The 18,256-nt window shown below is 40.4% G+C and overlaps 2 protein-coding genes across 3 annotated transcripts in view; both read left to right on the top strand.

Moving 5' to 3' along the window:
• Window positions 1–378: 378 nt before the first annotated feature.
• On the top strand, window positions 379–3,467 carry NOP10 (NOP10 ribonucleoprotein). The gene is made up of 2 exons (XM_081103269.1): window positions 379–510; window positions 812–3,467. Exons 1-2 carry the CDS (start codon window positions 457–459, stop codon window positions 950–952), a joined length of 195 nt encoding a protein of 64 aa, XP_080959395.1. The 5' UTR covers window positions 379–456; the 3' UTR covers window positions 953–3,467.
• Window positions 3,468–5,561: 2,094 nt separating this feature from the next.
• The window catches only part of SLC12A6 (solute carrier family 12 member 6), a gene marked incomplete at its 5' end in the record, with an annotated part of 88,771 nt that continues 76,076 nt past the window's right edge, over window positions 5,562–18,256 (top strand). The window contains one exon of one of the 2 annotated variants that reach the window (XM_081108076.1): window positions 5,562–6,291. In XM_081108076.1, coding sequence (XP_080964202.1) covers window positions 6,021–6,291 — 271 coding nt within the window. The remainder of the gene's footprint in view (window positions 6,292–18,256) is intronic. The other variant, XM_081108075.1, reaches the window with a different exon arrangement.

Here is an 18,256-nt window from a genome sequence, read left to right as displayed (position 1 = left end):
TCTTTCTTTCTTCTCTAAGGTAAAGGGGCTCTGAATCCTGGCGCCATTTGTTTTCCCAGGCACTAGAAACCCACTGCGCATGAAATGGGTGTACATTTTTTGATAAAGAAAGGATTATATTCAATAATGTTCACCCCATATCTGTCCCTACCCCCCTGTTAACGTCTAGAAATGTCTGGCACACAACTGGGCACATTTCACGTGTCTATAAAACACCTACAAGGTTGCAAAATGGGCGCCAATGGCTGCAAGGTTGCAACTTGGTTGCAACTGGGCCAAGCCCTGCACTAGTGCTCCGCCTTCTGCCCCATGGAGAAAGGCGCACAATTGACTACATTTCCCGGCATGCCTTGAGAGAGATTTCCGGTTATACCGGAAGAAAGTTGGCGACCACGTGAGGCCCTCAGTAGACCGAGAAGTGCAGACGGAATTGGAACCTCCTGCTTCAGCGAGATCATGTTTCTCCAGTATTACCTCAATGAACAGGGAGACCGGGTCTATACCCTGAAGGTGAGGAGAGGGAACAGATGTACATGGGCTTGGTGAGAATTGTAGGTGGGAGGAGGGGTTGAGATTAGCCACCGAGTTGCCTAGCTGGGTGAGGGGAACTAGCCAGCCCAGAAGCCTGTCGTGGTGGAAGCTGGGGTGTCGGACTGCTTGTTGTGACCACTCGAGCGTCCTTGTCTTCCTTTTGACTGTTTCGCGGGTCCCTTTCCCTACCCCAACCTCCATGTCTCTTACGATGCCGGTGATTGCGTTTTCTCATCACTCCTATCCTGAGATTATGTCCTCTCTTTTCTTCCTCGAGCAGAAGTTTGATCCTATTGGACAACAGACCTGCTCGGCCCATCCTGCTCGGTTCTCCCCAGACGACAAATACTCTCGACACCGAGTCACCATCAAGAAACGTTTCAAGGTGCTGATGACCCAGCAGCCGCGCCCTGTCCTGTGAAGGTCCCTTAAATTTCATGTCTCTCCTGCCACCGGCGACCCCTCTGAGACTTTTCCGAAACCGAGCTTTTCAGTCTGTGAGCCTTGAGGTCTTCTTACCACCCTTGCTCTTTGGAATCGGTGTCATCATTACCTTAGATCATGCTTGTGGGAAGCAATCATGGTAGCACCCTCCCTTTAAGAAAACAAGTTTGAGTCTGCTTTTCGTGTTTTGACTGCCACGTTATTAAAATGATTTGAAAGAGCTCTTATTTTGCATGTGTGGGGGGAAAACGAGTGGTTTAAAAATAAAAATAAAAACACGAGGAAGGTGAGAGGGAAGAGCAACCCAGGGGCACACTTGGAAGAAAATCTTAAAAACTGCTGTAACTGGAGTAGTGCTGTACTGTTAGTGATAGGAGGGTGTTGGGGAAGGGAAGGTTGAGAAAGACTCACATAATTGTCGGCATTCACTGAACAATACCCCTGGGGTCATGTAAGTAATTTCTTGCCCCTTGAAATGACATTTTGACTCAAAATGGAAGAGTTGCTTGACAGGTAATATCCATATTGTAGAGGGAAGGCAGTGTATTGGAAGTCAGGAGACCAGGATTTTCCTCTCTTTGTATAACTTTAAGAAAGTCACTTAACCTGTTTAGTCGCATTTTTCTCATCATTCCTAACTTCTCTTCCAACTCTAAAATGATTTGGATCAGTGGTGGACCTTAATTTACCTATAGTGTTGTCTAACCGTTGTGAATATTTATGCATATTTACTGCCCCTCTGGTAATATTCCCAGGCTTTTAGTTCTCTTCAAGGAATTGCCCTCTTACAGTAGACACCTAATTTTATATTCTCTCTGGCAGCTGGCTGCTATGTGGAACTACATATATCTTAATTTAAAAGATGAGATACAAGAGATTCAAGCAGAGATTTTGTTTTCAAGCTACTGTTCGGGGTTAATAACAAAAATACTGGGTGAGTTTTGGAGCAGCTCTCATGGAGCAACCATGAAATTTTAATTCAATTACTTTATATTAAAGGAAAGATAAGACAAAATATTGAATATGGGTATTCAAAAAATGCTAGCTTGTTTTTTTTGTCCATCTCTCTTTGTCAAGTTAATCCTCTTATTTCCCAGTCTTCTCATTTGTGGCTTTTGACATTGGATTTGAATGTTTGCTTAATGCCACAGATTAAAAAATTGCTTTGTGGAGATTGTGTGCTAATTACACATTATTTTTTTATTGCATCAAAATTTTAGACTCCAGAAGCAGATGTAACTTAAATCAGTGCAAGTTTGATTTATTTAAAATTGGCCCTGAAATGGGATAGATATGCTTCTCTTGAAATCTGAAATCTGAGCATCCCAGCAGAAAAATTCAGGATAATTGTTGACTGATGAGAGAAAAACTGTCTAAACTTGGGTCAAAGTTAATGGAAGACATGATTTTCAAATCAATTACTTTAACTTACAGGAATAATGAAATACTTGTTTCCTGCTAAACAATTTCTTCTTAGTCTATTCACTTACAGGGTTCTTGGCTATAGATCTGACGGATTTTAAAGAGTTATCCTGTCCTGTTAAGGGGATAATGATTGAAGAAATATTAAAATTATGCAAATGGATAGGAAAAAGATCTGCTATGGAAGTTTCTTAAGCACCTGTCAGTTAGTGAAATCTCCCATTTTTTGAATGTTGACTGTAATTGTATCTTTATAATTTACCCATACCTCTCCCCCCATGCTATGTTCTGTGTAGACGGAACTGAAAAGACTTTGACCTGGCAGTATTTTGAATTGAAGTAGAATAGAAAGGCACACTGGTTTGACTATACCAAGGACTTTTTCCTTAAGACATCTTCTAGGTATTAACATCTGAGATGTGCTCAGAAATATAAGAGTCTTAAAAGGTTTAGTATATTGGTATTAGGCAGTGTTTACATATATAAGTGAATGAAAATAGTCTGTGGTATAAGACAAAATTTGATGTTGCAGAACTCCAACAACTCAAGTCCCTGAGATTTGAATGAACAGCAGACCTGCCTGAGAAAAAACTAATCCTTCAGGGAGATCAATTTCTTGCTTCTTCAAGTTAAAATCAATAGGCACAAGCTTTATAAAAGCATCCAGCTTTGAGGAGATTTACATTTCAAATGGGAATTGTTTCTCATTTTGTTACCTGGATTTTTTTAGTTAGACTTTGGACCTTGTCATTTGATAAAGGAGAATTTCCTAGATCAGGTCTTACAGTTCTGATCTGTTGCTAAGGATGATGCTTAAACATTTCCACGTGTGTAGAGCAACGACCCAGGCAAAGCCAGGGCCCCAGATTGTTAAATGTCTTGACCAAAGCTACAAGAAATAACTTTCAAACAAAACATTGATGAGCCAAAATATATTGAACATCTCTATTCATGCATTAAATAAACAAGCGAAGAACAACATTCTGGTGGCAGTAGTAGGGAAACACTAGAAATGGGATCAAGGGAAAGTATTTTCTTGAGGTCTAAAATAAAGATGTTTTTGTTAATGGAATATTCAATCTGACTAGAAAGTGAATATAGCATTTTTTTCAACTTTATTGAGGTATAGTTGACAAACTACATATTTAATATGTACAACATGAGTTAATAGCTGTATACATTGTGAAAGACAGCAAAAAGTACAGGAAAAGGGGAGAATATGTAACAGTGCATAAATTTGAGCATACAATGCAGTGATTTTCAACCTTTTTAAAAAATATTTTTACTGATTTCAGAGGAAGGGAGAGGGAGAGAGAAACAGCAATGATGAGAGAGAATCAACTGCCTCCTGCATGCCCCACACTGGGGATCGAACCTGAAACCCAGGCATGTGCCCTGACCGGGAATCGAACTGTGACCTTCTGGTACATAGGTCGATGCTCAACCACTGAGGCACACCGGTTGGGCTCAACCTTTTTAATCTCATGGGACACATGTAAAATAATTACTAAAATTCTGTGGCACACCAAAAAAATATATATTTTGCCAATCTGACCAAAAAAGGTTAATCTTGATACATTCACACCTGATAACTGTTGTAATTTTTTTATTTGACAATCTAAGGGAAAAGAGGTAAGTGCTCCTGACTAAATAGTAAGATATTGGAGGTTTTAAAAATTCTTGCAGCACACCAGTTGAAAATCACTGACACAATGCTTTAGAATGGACTTATACATAAAAATTCCATTAAGGGAAGGGACATACCTGCATATATGGTATTAGGAGGTTTGTGATTTAAAATAATTTTAAAAATCATGGTCCAAGCTGGTTTGGTTCAGTGGGTAGAACATGGGCTCTAGGACACTTGCCTCAGTTGCAGGCAGGGTTCTGTGGCCTGTGTGGGAGGCAACCAATCCATGTGTCACATCAATGATTCTCTTCCCTCCCCTCCACTCCAAAAATCAATGGAAAAATATCCTCCGGTTAGGATTAACCAAAAAATCACGAATTTTCAGGGACCCTGTTATTAAAGAGGGGGTATTTGAGGCCCTGCGGACAAGGGGCAGGGCCTACTCCCTTAGATTCCTCCAGAGTGGGCAGGGGCAAGAAAGCAGGACTAAGAAGGAAAAGGGTTTGTTTTCTGGAGCGCAGGTAGCTCAGGTCCAGACATCCAATTACAATTCCCGTCGTGCCCAGGGCCTCCGACGTGGCCCCGCCCCTCACCCCGGTCCCGCTGTAACTCCAGCGAGCGCGCGCATGCGCGCAAGCAGCACAGTCCCTGGCGGCCGCAGCGGCTGGGCGGGGCTCCCGGCACCGGCGGGGACGGTTCCACCCTTCGACCGCTCCCGGCTTCTCTTGGGACAGTTAACCTCGAATGAGGAACAAGCGGGGAGGGAAGGGAGGGGCTGCGGCGGCGCTAGCACAGCCCGCCGAACCCGGGGCCGGGAGCGGCGAGGTCACGTAACCGCTGCTCTGGCGTCCGGCCGGCCCTCCTGGCAGCCCGAGCCCGCCTGGCCGCGCTGCGGCTCCGAAACAGTTACCGGCTCGTAAACAACAGCTGCGCGCGCACCCGCATCAGCTGGCGCCGGGATCCCACACCTGCGACCTCCGCGCGTCATCGCCGCCCCCTCCTGCACTGCCAGCCAGGACCAGCCTGCGAGGCTGTCTCCTCTTTTGCTAGGACTCGACCTGCGCCAGGGACCTGGTAGGGGCGAAAGCGTCTCCTGGCGAAGGGTTGGCCTGTCCTGTCACACGCAGGAGAAACCTAGCGAGCGGACCTTGGGCTCGATGGACTAGCAGCGACTGGCCACGACCCTGAGCTGCAGTCCGAGGTGTCCGCTAGCTTCTCTTCCCACATCCCAGGGACCTTTCTGCCAGAAGAGCGGGTGGGCCGCCCCCGCAGACCTCTGAGAGGCAGGAATCCGCTCTGCCCCAGCATCCTCCTCTGCTCACCCTTCTCTCCGCATTCTCCTCCGTCCTCGTGTGGGATATCTTTCCCGTTATGCATGCGCACCTCTCCCACCAGACCCAACTGGATTATCGGCCTCAAAAACCTCGGGTGGCTCTACTGCACACACCTCCTCCCAGCCAGACCTGTGGGGTATTCACCTGATAGACAACAGGTGGCCCGTACCGTTTTTTCCAATCTCTCTGCTGTATCTGCATCATCAGGGTGGACCTGTGTGCACTTGGCTCAACTAAATCCGTGAGACATTGACCAGATAAAGGACTAACAAACTTGGCCGACACCGGGGGGTCGGAGGAAGCAAGGCTTCGCCTGCTTCTCTCAGATCATGGCACTGAGCCCGCAGCCCTGGATCAGGAGACATAGCTAGCTAGCTCTTCATTCTGAAGGAACGAAGTTACACGAGATTGGCATCGTTTTGTCCTTTTTTTTTCTTAAATATTTTTCAGCTACTGGTAGTGCACTTTCTAGGACAGTCTGCTTGAATTCTGAGTATAAAGATTCTTATTTGGGGCTCTGTGTGATGTAAATCAAGGTAATTGGTGTGGTGTGTTTTTTTTAAAGTTATCCTATTTTTGCGATCAAAAGCAGCTAGCGTTGGAGGAAGGATTTTGCGGGTTTTTCCTTTGTGCCCTTTTAAAGGAAAAGAAAAAGAAAAATGCATCCTCCAGAAACCACCACCAAGATGGCTTCAGTTCGGTTCATGGTGACACCAACAAAGATTGATGATATTCCAGGTTTGTCAGACACCAGCCCAGACCTCAGCTCCAGATCCAGTTCCCGAGTAAGATTTAGCTCCCGGGAGAGTATGCCTGAAACGAGCCGCAGTGAGCCTATGAGTGAGATGTCTGGAGCCACCACTTCACTGGCCACTTTGGCACAGGATCCAGCCAGTGACCGGACTTCTAACCCCCAGGATGTTACTGAGGGTAAGTGGAAACCCAGATGACAGGATTCTTCCTTCATTGGTTTACTTACCAAGGGTGACTCTTCTGAGAGATCGTTTTTCTGTTATGCACACAGTAATCAGGAACCAAGGTACCTCTTTTGGAAATGCTTGGGAGCCCTTTGAAATAATGGGTAGCATGGTGGTTCTATGCAGTAGTAATTGGTAGGTGGAAGGTGTGTGGCAAGAAGAAAGGTAATGTGTATTTTTGACTTCCTCATTTTTGTCTCCTTAGCATTGAAATGGGTATTTTGGTTTAGGGTGAAGGGCACAGAATTTAATCGTTTTTCAGCACAGAGAATCCTAAGTTGTGAAATTTAGTGGAGAGCTAGCTTTGGGGCTCTAACTTTTACAGTCTGCTTTTAAGGCCATTTACAAGGAGTAGTTATTGATCATATATTAGTTATTGGCTTTTCTACAAAGACGAGATATTGTATCACAAAATTCTTTTTTTGTTTAAATTATAATTTACAGAAACAGTAGTTCAAGTAGCTAAGCTTACTCAGCTGAGGCTGAGTAGACCTAGTGTGCTATCCTTTTGAATAGAGAAGTTCTAAAGAGGTTTGTAGGGGCTGATTCCCACGTAATGTTTTCACTTTGAACTTTAAATGGAATGTATTGAGTATTGAACCTTTGTAGCCAGGAAGTAGCACACAAGCCTCTTCTGACTTAGATTGACCACTGAAGACTTTAAGCTTCCTGAACCAATCAGTTTGTGTTGGCTAGCTTGGACCTTTTCATTGGATTTAGTGAGAGAGGTGATGAAGAGAGAAATGAATGAAAAGATCATAACATTTTTTGAGAACTGCTGTACTGCTTCATTTATTTAGAACTGTGCTGCTTCATATATTTAGTTTTATATTCTTTATATATGTAGTTCTGTATTCTAACTGTAGATATGTTTGGTAGTGAAAATTTCTTGTAAGAATCTTAGACTCTATCGATGATGACAACCCTTAATCTTGAAGTGAGGTGATGACTTAAAAAAAAAAAAAAAAAAGAAGCTTAGTCTCTGAAAATGATATTCTACCCAAATTTAGAAACTATGGCTTCAACCATTTGACTTTTGAAAGTGAGGTTGACTTACCATTTTCTAGTGTCAGGAAATACTGTTCCTCCTAACCCAAGGAGTGCAGGAAACAGAATAATTTTAGTTCCTTATTTCTGTTTGTATTTTTCAATGTCTGTAGAGAAGGTAGATTTGGTAGTTTATAGTCCTAGAATTCACTTATCTTCACTAATCATTTATTTAATGGAGATATTACAGGCTGGTTTTTGGACTTAACTATTTTCAACTTGACAAACTGTACACTGTTTACACATTAATGCATTAAAATTACATTATACAATAAAAAATAATTTCCTTTCTTTCAAATTAACTCTAAATTATAGTTTTAGTTATTTACATACTGCATTGAGGTTGTAAAAATACCAGATAAAGACTATATCGGTGTTAATTTTTTTATTGCTGTAATTGTCATTAGGTAATTTATAGTTAAATGTTTTTAGACTTGTGGCTTATATGTTATGGAATTGCATTTTATTTTGTTTTAAAGTGGGTTTGTTTCTGTAATGTGTTAGCTTTTCAGAACAGGATTCTTGTCCAGGCCAGTATCTTACCTATAAGCATTCTTTACAGTCCAGAGTGATATCATTTTATACTATAAGAGGAAAACTTGGATTTCACCTATGTCTAGGTGAAATCTATGTTGTTTAGGTGGGTACAGAAGTTAAAGCTTGGCTCTATATCTAGCATATTTCTTAATGTTTAAATATTCTCTGGTACCAGATGAAAGGGAAATTAACTGTCCAGCCATTGGATCACACATTCCCCCATATTCTGAGGAAACTAGTTCCCTACTTTCCCAATGACCTACTTTTTCTCTTTTAAAATTTTTATTCTTATGATGACTATCATCCTTTGATATATTTTTCTCACCATTAAAGGGAACTGGTTAGAAATACAATTATTTCACCTTTGGCTTTCTAATCCCTTGTTAGACATAGGTCTTCAAAGAATGTTGTTGTCAAGAAAATCAAGGACATATATAAACTACATTTTTTTCTCTGAGCTGGAGTTAGTATAGGGAAATTAATTATTTTCTACAATTAACTCTATTGTTTATTAATTTCTGAGAGGAAGAGAGCTGGAGAGAGAGATAGAAACATCAATGATGAGAGGAAATCATTGATTGGCTGCTTCCTGCACACCCCCTCATGGGGATGGAGCCCACTTGTGCCCTTGATGGGAATCGAACCTGGGACCCTTCAGTCCGAAGGCTGGTGCTCTAGCCACTGAGCCAAACCAGCTAGGGCCAATTAACTCTATTTTTAAGCTCCTAGTGTATTTCAAAATTGTGTTTGCTATTTTAATATTTAGAATTTTGTTGTGTATACACACACACATATAATTTTTGCCCTTTCTACACATCCTTCTATGGTTGTAATATTGTTATGATTCTCAATCCTTTCCCCACAATCCTCAGGCCTCCCATGTTTCTTATTGTAGAGAAGATTGCCACCCTATGTTTGTTTTCTTATTACATATCTTTTACTCACATTACATTGCATAACCAAGGCAGGGGTGACGTATGAAGTTTTAAATACTTAGTTCTGTATTTTAACTTTTTCTACTGCTGGCCTTTTGAAAGTAGGTAATTATCTTTTTTGCTATCAAAGTATTTATTATTCTCCTTTCATTGTGTCAGGGTTCATTAGAAGTTATGGGACTGTCCTATAAATAAAATCAAGACTCTTAGCACTGTATTTGCTGGTAAATAAAATCAAGACTCTTAGCACTGTATTTGCTTATGCCTAAAGAATGTCTTAAAGATACAGAAGGAACTATTGAGAATGGATATCTCAACGGATGCTAACAGACTGGAGGAATTTGAAAATAGAGTGGAGAGTGGGAATTTTTCTTTCAACAATTTAGAAGGACATGTACAGTTTTTTATATTAAGAGTGTATCACTTTTATAATAAAACTAGAGGCCCAGTGCATAAAATTTGTGTACTTGGGGGGGGGGGCCCTCAGTCTGGCCTGTGCCCTCTCGCAGTCTGGGACCCCTCGGGTGATGTCCACCTGCTGGCTTAGGCCCGCTCCCTGGGGGATTGGGCCTAAGCTGGTAGTCAGACATCCCCCTGGCAGCCTGGGAGCCTTCAGGGGATGTCCACTTGCCAGTGGGGAGCAGACCTAAGCTGCAATCGGACATCCTTAGTGTTGCTGAGGAGGCAGGAGAGGCTCCCACCACCACCGCTGTACTGGCAGCCATCAGCCTGGCTTGTGGCTGAGCAGAGCTCCCCATGTGCATTGAGTATCTGCCCCCTGGTGGTCAGTGTGTGTCATAGTGACCAGTCATTCCCAGTCGTTCTGCTGTTAGGGTCAGTTTGCATATTACCCTTTTATTATATAGGATAGAGGCCTGGTGCACTGGTGAGGGCCGGCTGGTTTGCCCTGAAGGGTGTCCCAGATAAGGGTAGGGGTCCCGCTGGGGTGCCTGGCCAGCCAGGGTGAGGGGCTGAAGGCCGTTTTCAGACTGGCCACACCCCCTTCAGTGTGGGGGTCCCCACTAGGGTGCCTGGCCAGCCTGTGTGAGGGGCTGAGGGCTGTTGCAGGCTGGCCACACCCCCTTCAGGGTGGAGGTTCCCGCTGGGGTGCCTGGCCAGTCTGTGTGAGGGGCTGATGGCTGTTTGCAGGCTGGCCACAGCCCCTTCAGGGTGGGGTGGGGGGGGTCCCGCTGGGGTGCCTGGCCAGCCTGGGTGAGGGGCTGATGGCTGTTTGCAGGCTGGCCACACCCCCTTCAGGGTGGCAGTTCCAGTGTTAACATGATACGTTGTGCAGCCTTGGAAGGAGGTTTCTGAAGTGGAGTAGGCTTAAAAGCCAGTTGAGTCAAAGAGCTCCATGTATTCCAACTGAGACTGGCTGTTACCAAGTTTTTATGGAGCAGTGTTAGGTGGTAGAGATGCAAAAATAATTAAGGTATCTCCCTCCTTCAAGAGTCACCCTCTCTGAAACCTTTTCAGATTCATCCCCATACCCAGATAGAATAGAACTAATCTATTTCTTTAAGTTCCTATATTCCTTATACATATTATTATTATATAGCAACACCTATTTCACTTAATTTTGTTTTGTTTACATGTTACCTTTCTCAGGCTGACGGTTCTTTTAAGGACAGAGACAAAAGTTGTTTTGGTGTCTTCAGCACCTAGAATAATGGTGATGCCACATAAATATATACTAAATTGAAGATATAGAGTTAAAAAATGGGATGCATTTTACTGTTTTCTGTGGTGTTATGTATATTTGAAAACATCTGTAATAAAAACTTTAAAAATATTGAACTGCAATTAGGTGCTTTAATAGATAAGGCTTTCTTTTATAGGAGTTTGTCATAGAATGCTCTAGATACTTTGATTAAATGCCAGTGATTGGTAAAGCGGTGCTTCAACTTCTCTTTTATCTTGAGTGGTCTCTTCTTTGTCCTCACTAATTCTTCCTACCAAGGGCTTCATTCTTTTCCTCTCAGTGGCATGTTCTTAATTCCAGATTCTCATAAGCTTTGTTTTGATATTACCTGTACTGGAATAGAAAAGAAGGAAGAAGACACTCTTGGGGACCTGGGGACCTCATAAAAGTCATGCTTTCCCATTTTAATTAAGGCTATTAGAAAAAGGGGAATGTTTCGAATGCTGACTTTTAAGGCAATTTCTAATGACCTATGAGGATGACATTATGCTGTAAACTTTTGGATAGTGGACACTGTTTGCCTAATAAATACTTGTGGACTAGCAAGACCCTTGTGCAAATTCTAAAAAGGCACCCCTTCCAAACTTCATTGGAGAAGGGCAAATTGGATTTCAGCCCACAGCCTGCAGCCCCCTATACTTTGGCCTGTCACAATCTGCACAGCTGCACGTGGTGGCCTTGTTGACTCAGAATAATGTAAATTATATATGTTTTAAGTTCTTGGTGATGTGTTTTATAACAGTAGGTATGAAAGTTTGGAGAGCTATATTGTAGGAATTATGAAATCATTTTATTTTGTGAATGGGTAAAACAAATGCAATATTTTAATAAAGTGTTATGAGTAAACTAGAGGCCCAATGCATGAAGATTCATGCAAGAATGGGCCTTCCTTCCCCTGGCTGCGGCACCGCCTTCGCTCCTGCCAGAGCCACCTTTCCGCCTTCCCATGCTGCCCAGAGACCAAGAGCGGCTAGGGCAGTGTAGAATGCCTCCATCGCATCCTGCCCCACCCCTGGCTGCTCGGCGCCTGCTTATGTAAATTAACCCACCATCTTTGTTGGGCTAATTTGTATACTCCTGATTGGCTGGTGGGCATTGCAAAGGTATGGTCAATTTGCATCTTTCTCTTTTATTAGTGTAGATAGAAAAACAAGATATTTCCATTAAAACCCTAGGATTCATGCTGCTCTATTTTTTAGAATCCCAGCAGTTAAATATGAAGATATGAACACAGAACTTCAGAACATACATTACATACACACACAGCACTTTGCTTTAACTGTGGAAGTTCAGTAGTTAATAAATAGCAAATATTACAGCATTTGCTCAAATCTACAATGTTCGTTTGTCATATTTTAAACATTTCTAATACTCAGATACATTTTACTTCTGAAGGATTTTAAACCACCGTTAAGTCATTGGAGGAATTTAGAGTTAACAAAATTTCCTAATCAAGACAATATTGTATGTAAGTTAATCTGAGAGGTTATGCAAAACCTTTGGCTGTCTTAACTGAAAAAAATGTAAGGGCTAAGCTTTTAAATTTTTTTTTCCTTCTAAAATGGATTTTTTTGTAGTTGAAAAGTACAGATATGGGGGGGGAAAAGCCTATGTTAAGTTATAAGGAAATGACAAATATGTTTATGTCTTAATTCTAACTTTGGGTTGTTGTTTTTTCTTTTTAAAATTTTCTGTTATTTTAGCTCAGAGCTGGGTTTCAGTCTCCGGTTTCCTTGCTAAATTAATCAGTGTCAACTTCTGCTTTGCATTTTTATTACTGCATTGCTAAGCCTTATTACATTTTTAATGGCCTTGAGAAATTCATGCAAGGTACTCACTTGATAGCATTCATCTGTTTACAGTAGGAGCCATTTGGTAGGTAGTTTTTTTGTTGTTTTTTAAATATATTTTATTGATTTTTTACAGAGAGGAAGGGAGAGGGATAGAGAGTTAGAAACATCGATGAGAGAGAAACATCGATCAGCTGCCTCCTGGACACCCTCCACTGGGGATGTGCCTGCAACCAAGGCACATGCCCTTGACCGGAATCGAACCTGGGACCCTTGAGTCCGCAGTCCGACACTCTATCCACTGAGCCAAACCAGTCAGGGTGGTAGGTAGTTTTAATTTTCAGGAAAGTAGCACCTGAATTTCCTTCATTTTACTGGCTGAGTCTGCTTTTACTTTGGGTAAGGCTATTCATTTTTTATATTGCTAGTTTTAAAAAAGAAAACACTAATAGTTAAACATTCTTGTATACATGTGTACATTTTCATTTTGCAAATCTATGAGAAATTGAATTCAACTGAAATTTATCTCTATTCTATTTTGAGAGTATTAGCCCCTAGCTTTTAAAAAAAATATCTAGAAATAGTACTTCTTTTCAAAGCTGGTTAATTTACATCCTAAAATGCGTGTAAAAATTATGTTTTGTTGATTTATTTTTTCTAGTTTAGCAGTATGCTAGTTCCAAAAATAATTTAATAGCTAGTAGGAAATAGAAAGCGTTCTTTCATGACTATCAGATGAATTATTTCCTTTCCTAAAAATCATCAGTTTTGATTTTTATGTTCATTAAAGAAAAAAAGTAATTTTCTTCTGAGGTAAGATGGGATTTCTTATCCAGGAGAAAATTGAAGCTGATGCGGTTAAATAAAAAAAAAATGTGTGTGATTCTGATACATTGTTCTTGTCATTACACTTTCTCTACTATACTAACAATGGTTGGCTCTGTTGAAATATTTATTAGGCTTCAGTTGTACATTACAGAAGAGGAAGCATAAAAGAAATGCAATTTTTATGTTTTGTGTACATTTTTGCAATTACTTTGTCTGGCATTGGGGGCATTAAAGGAAATAATGGGGCGAAGTTAATAAAATAACGTTTCCCAAATAACTTAAGGTTCTATATTCCTAAAAGAAAATCTGTTCAAACAATGTGTATTTTACTGTTGTTGTTGTTTTAACACAAATGATGTGCAAATACCGGGACAGTGTAGTAGTGCTGAATTACCTGAACAGTTATTGATTTAGTTAGTTGCATTAGTCTGTCTGTCCTAAAATTAATGAATATTTGTATTTTGGCTCAAATACAAATCCATTTGGAAATGTTTTGTTGCAGGGGAGGGAGAAAGTAATAACTTATAAAGACACTTTTTCTATGAGATGAAAATTAACCAGGACATTTTGTTTTGAATTGTGTTTTCATTTCCTCTTTTGAAAATATGTTCTAAGTTTCGACAATATGTTGCTTAATATCTGCTTTTATTTTGTATACACTGCTTATAGTGTTGACTAGAAGCTCATCTAGCAAGTATTTCACAATAAAAGAATGAAATGTCACACATCAGAAATGAAATAACTGCCAGTGCTATCTCTTTGGTTGGTGTTTCTTGGGTTCCATCATACCTGGACTGTAATGACATTAGACTAATGAAAGAGATGGGCAGCCGTATATAGGGACTAACAATATTGTAAAGAAAAAGAAAAGCAACAGTGGAAACTGAGGGCTCAGAGTACTCAGATACTTTTGATAATGCCTTTTTCGTATTTGGGTCAGCAGCCAAAATGACTGCCTTAGCTATCAAATTAAAGTAGCTATCCATCAACCAACCTACTGCATTCTTTTCTCTAGTGAAGACTCACAAGTTTAGGTCCCTGAGGAAGTAACTGGGTAAGGTGATAGTATGTTGTGCTCTGAAGGTTCTTTCTATGTTTATAACGTATTTGTATGTATAGTCCTAGTTTTATATTGCCTTTTAGTATATCCCTTAATTGGATAATAAGATCTCGAGTTCCTTGAGAGTAGGAATAGAGTCTTGTTTGTCCTTTGCATTTCTCTTTCCTGGCACATAGTGGACACTCAAATATATTGAAGAATGCATGATTTCTTCAGCCTCAATAAAGCAGATTTTCCTGAAGTTTAATTTGGAGAACTCTTTGTCTTCCTTCTCTACAATATTATGAATCCATCAGAAAATAATGTGTTTTTTCTATGAACAGTATTCTCTTGCAGTGATTAGCCCTCAAGTGCATTATACAAAATTCATCACTGATATCATTTTATAAAAATTAATTTTCATAGACAGTCTTATGTAATTTTGAAATGTAGAAGGCGTTTATTTTTTTAAAGGAAAATGTATTTCTTTTTTAAATGTGTTTTTATTGACTTTAGAGAGATAGAAGCATCAATGATGGGAGAGAATCACTGATCAGCTGCCTCTTGCACACCCCTTACTGGGGATCGAGCCCGCAACTCCAGGCATGTGCTTTGACTGACCAGGAATTGAACTATGACCTCCTAGTTCATGGGTCAGTGCTCAACCATTGAGCCACATCGGTGGGGCGAGATGTAGAAGTTTTAATTCCTTGCTATCAATGGTAGTTGATCCTCACCAAAATAATTCTTTCTATAATTGTCTATATAGTAAGGTAAAATTTAGAATTTGTCACCATTTTGATATTTTAAACTAATATTTACTGTTGCAGTATCTGAGGAAGAAGGGTTTGCTGAATATGGTAAATAAGGAAAATGTATTTTAAAGAATGAGAGCCAGTATACTTTTCTGGCTCCAGTTATAGCTCTAAATTTAAATAATGAACTTCTCATTCTATTTTCGCTAAAATGTTTACAAGATTCTCTAACACAGACCTATTCAGAGTGTAGTATGCAGACAGTGCTGGCCCATGAGCTGTTTATTACCTGTCTGTAATGCCATGAACTTAGAAATTGAGAGTTCATAAGGAACTTGTATAGTAGTTTGATAGAATAATTTTATGTCTTTTGAACTAAATAAAAATTGAAACTTAAGTTTTGTGTATTTTTATTTCATTTTCTAGTAGTTTTCACTTTTATTCTTTTACAGAATTTTTAGCCCACAGCGAATATAGTTCTTCACCAGAGATAATCTGCAAAACACTGTTCTCAAGAAATGGTTCATAGCCTTTTATATGTTTGCCTAACCTGAATGATACCACATTCAAGGGGATGTGAGGTAGTGTTTGCCTACCAGTGGCCCTTTGAAGCATGAGTTATCAGAATGTGGTGGGGCAGTGGCTTAGTTTTTCATGCAAGTCTGATATTTTTCTTAAGAATCTCTGCTCTAGCACATATTATCTCTTTCCTCTCTCCATATAACTCCATATCTGAAGTTAGATATTTTTAAAGAAATTCAGATCTTTTACCTCTCAAACACATTTCTCTAAAATAGAACGAATTATTAGATTGACTAGTGTACCAGTGCATGGATTCATGCACATTGAAAGGAAATTAATTAGAAGAAATATTTTAATATCGCTATTCGCCCTTTCTCTATAATAGAAGTGTCAGCCAAATTCACAATCTACAATGACAGATCGAAACACACACGTGATTGGTGCCAGCGAGAGCTTTATATGTATGACTCATGCGCAAGTCAACTTAGCCTTTTATATATATAGAATAAAATTGCTTAATTAGCCCTGCTTTCTGATTTAGCTAAATTTTTTCCAGCCCAGTGAAGCACCCCAACTTCTTTTTCAGGTAATTGTCAGAAACACAGCAGTAAATATCAACACGAAGCAGGTTAGTATTGTAGATCACACAGGGAGAAGAAAGGGTAAAATATGTCACTGCAGAAGTGTTTGACTCCATTGTGTGCAGTGAGAAAACTAAGTCATTTTCAAGTTCCACCATTTCTTCTTTTCAGTTGGGTCAAATTTCTAAACTTTCTAAATCTCTGTTTTCCATCTAATGAAAATAAAATAGGATTCTATTGAGTCTCTTATCTACCTACTGCAGGACTTCTGTGAGAGTCAAATGAGATGAGGCACGAGAGAGTGCTTCACAAATATTTGGTTAAACTGTGAAATGTTTGCACCTGGCTATAAAGCAAGTTTTGTTCCTGGGCTGAAGAAACTCTAAGGAGGCTAGTCACTAGGGAGAGGACGCCGGGCATTGCTATGTGACATCATTACCCAGTGCCCACAGCAACCGTTTCTGGGCTGGACTGTAGACCACATTTTGTGCCATGGGGTCTTGGCAACACTGGTTGCAATTTGGTGGGGTGTCACTCTGGGGTGGTGGGGCCTGTGTCCCACTTGTGGGAAGCCGAGTATTGGTTTGTCAGCACCAGGTCTGTGGTGCTGTTTATTTTTAAATGGCCAGTGCGCACCACGGCAGCTCCTGCATTGAGCGTCTGCCCCCTGGTGGTTAGTGCGTGTCATAGATACTGGTTGGACGGACACTTAGCCTTTTATATATATAGATGGGAAGTGCGCGTCATGGCAGCTCCTGCGTTGAGTGTCTGCCCCCAGGTGGTCAGTGCATGTCAGCTTCCTGTCAGACGGACACTTAGCCTTTTATGTATATAGACTAGAGGCCCGATGCACAAAGATTTGTGCAAGAATGGGCCTTCCTTCCCCTGGCTGCTGGCACTGCCTTCGCTCCGGCCCAGAGCTGCCTTTCCACCATCCCATGCTGCCCAGAGGCCTGGAGCAGCTGGGGTGGTGCGGAACGCCTGCATTGTCGCCATGTCGATGACGCAAGCATCCCGCCCCACCCCTGGCCACTCGGTGCCTGTGTATGCAAACTAACCCGCCATCTTTGTTGGGTTAATTTGCATACTCACCCCATGATTGGCAGGTGGGCGTCACGAAGGTACAGTCGATTTGCATCTTTCTTTTTTATTAGTGTAGATTGTTAAAAAGATTTATAGAATAAAGAGTATGAAAAATTTACAAATGAGGATAAAACATTAACCTTTGTAGCTCAGAGTTCTTCATAAATTTACCTTGAGCAAGAAAATTATTCTGTGTAGTGAAAGGATTTTTAAAAATCTATTAACCACCATTATGTGGAAAGCCTTGTACTAGCTGCTGATGGGGAATAAGAATAGGGCACAAGTTGTGCAGTTAAAGGCTTAATTACAATCTCATTTATAAGATATGTAAAAAAGTATAATATAGTTAGTTTCTACTCATATTTATTTAGTTGCTAGCCAGTGGTTGCAATGATTCAATAACAATGCCACCCTAAATATTTTGAAATAATATTAGAAGCAACTGCTTGGAAATAAATTCCACTTTCTTCACTATTTCTTGTAAAACACCATTTTTAATAAACCAAACACTGTAAGCACAAAACTATTAATATTAACTGGTTACAATTTTAAAGGGTAAGTGTATCTAGATGTCAATAGTGGATAAAGCTCTCAGAATGGTGTCTTCAAACTATAGGAACTTAGGAGAGATTCATAAGACTTGAATCTGTTTCTATATCAAATCCATTATTGTTTGCTCAGAACTCCCACTGAACTTGTGTGTGTGTGTGTGTGTGCACGCACACGTGTGTCTTAAGGTATTTGCATAAGACATTTATCATAAGAGGTGTGTGAGAGATGGAGAAGTCTGTGAAAAGGTGTGGACAGATAAAATGAATTAAGTCTACATTGTGTGTGCTCATGAAATCTAGTCTGTTCTATTTTATACATCTCCAGTTTTTTACTAGCATGCTGGTACCCTTGATCAAGCTTTAATTGCATTTTTTATTAAAAAAAAAAGAATGTTACTGAACATGTTACTAAAATCTCAACATCATATCTACAAGATGCTCTCAAGAATGAACAGAATAACATTTGGTAAAATTCCTGCATTCAAAATGTATGTGGCTTTTTAATTCTAGGGATTTGGGTTACTGCTCACATATTATAGTTTTCTTGC

The sequence above is a fragment of the Myotis nattereri genome (genome assembly GCF_964212035.1).
Source record: "Myotis nattereri genome assembly, chromosome: 1".
NCBI lineage: Eukaryota > Metazoa > Chordata > Mammalia > Chiroptera > Vespertilionidae > Myotis > Myotis nattereri.
Note: the sequence above shows the minus strand (reverse complement) of the source record. Positions and strands in the feature narration are given on the sequence as shown.

What these genes read in the sequence shown, in the direction of transcription:
- NOP10 (XM_081103269.1), top strand. Translation starts at nt 457, where the DNA reads ATGTTTCTCCAGTATTACCTCAATGAACAGGGAGACCGGGTCTATACC. An exon ending in ACCGGGTCTATACCCTGAAG is followed by an intron (nt 511 to 811) that starts GTGAGGAGAGGG and finishes TTCCTCGAGCAG; the next exon opens with AAGTTTGATCCTATTGGACA.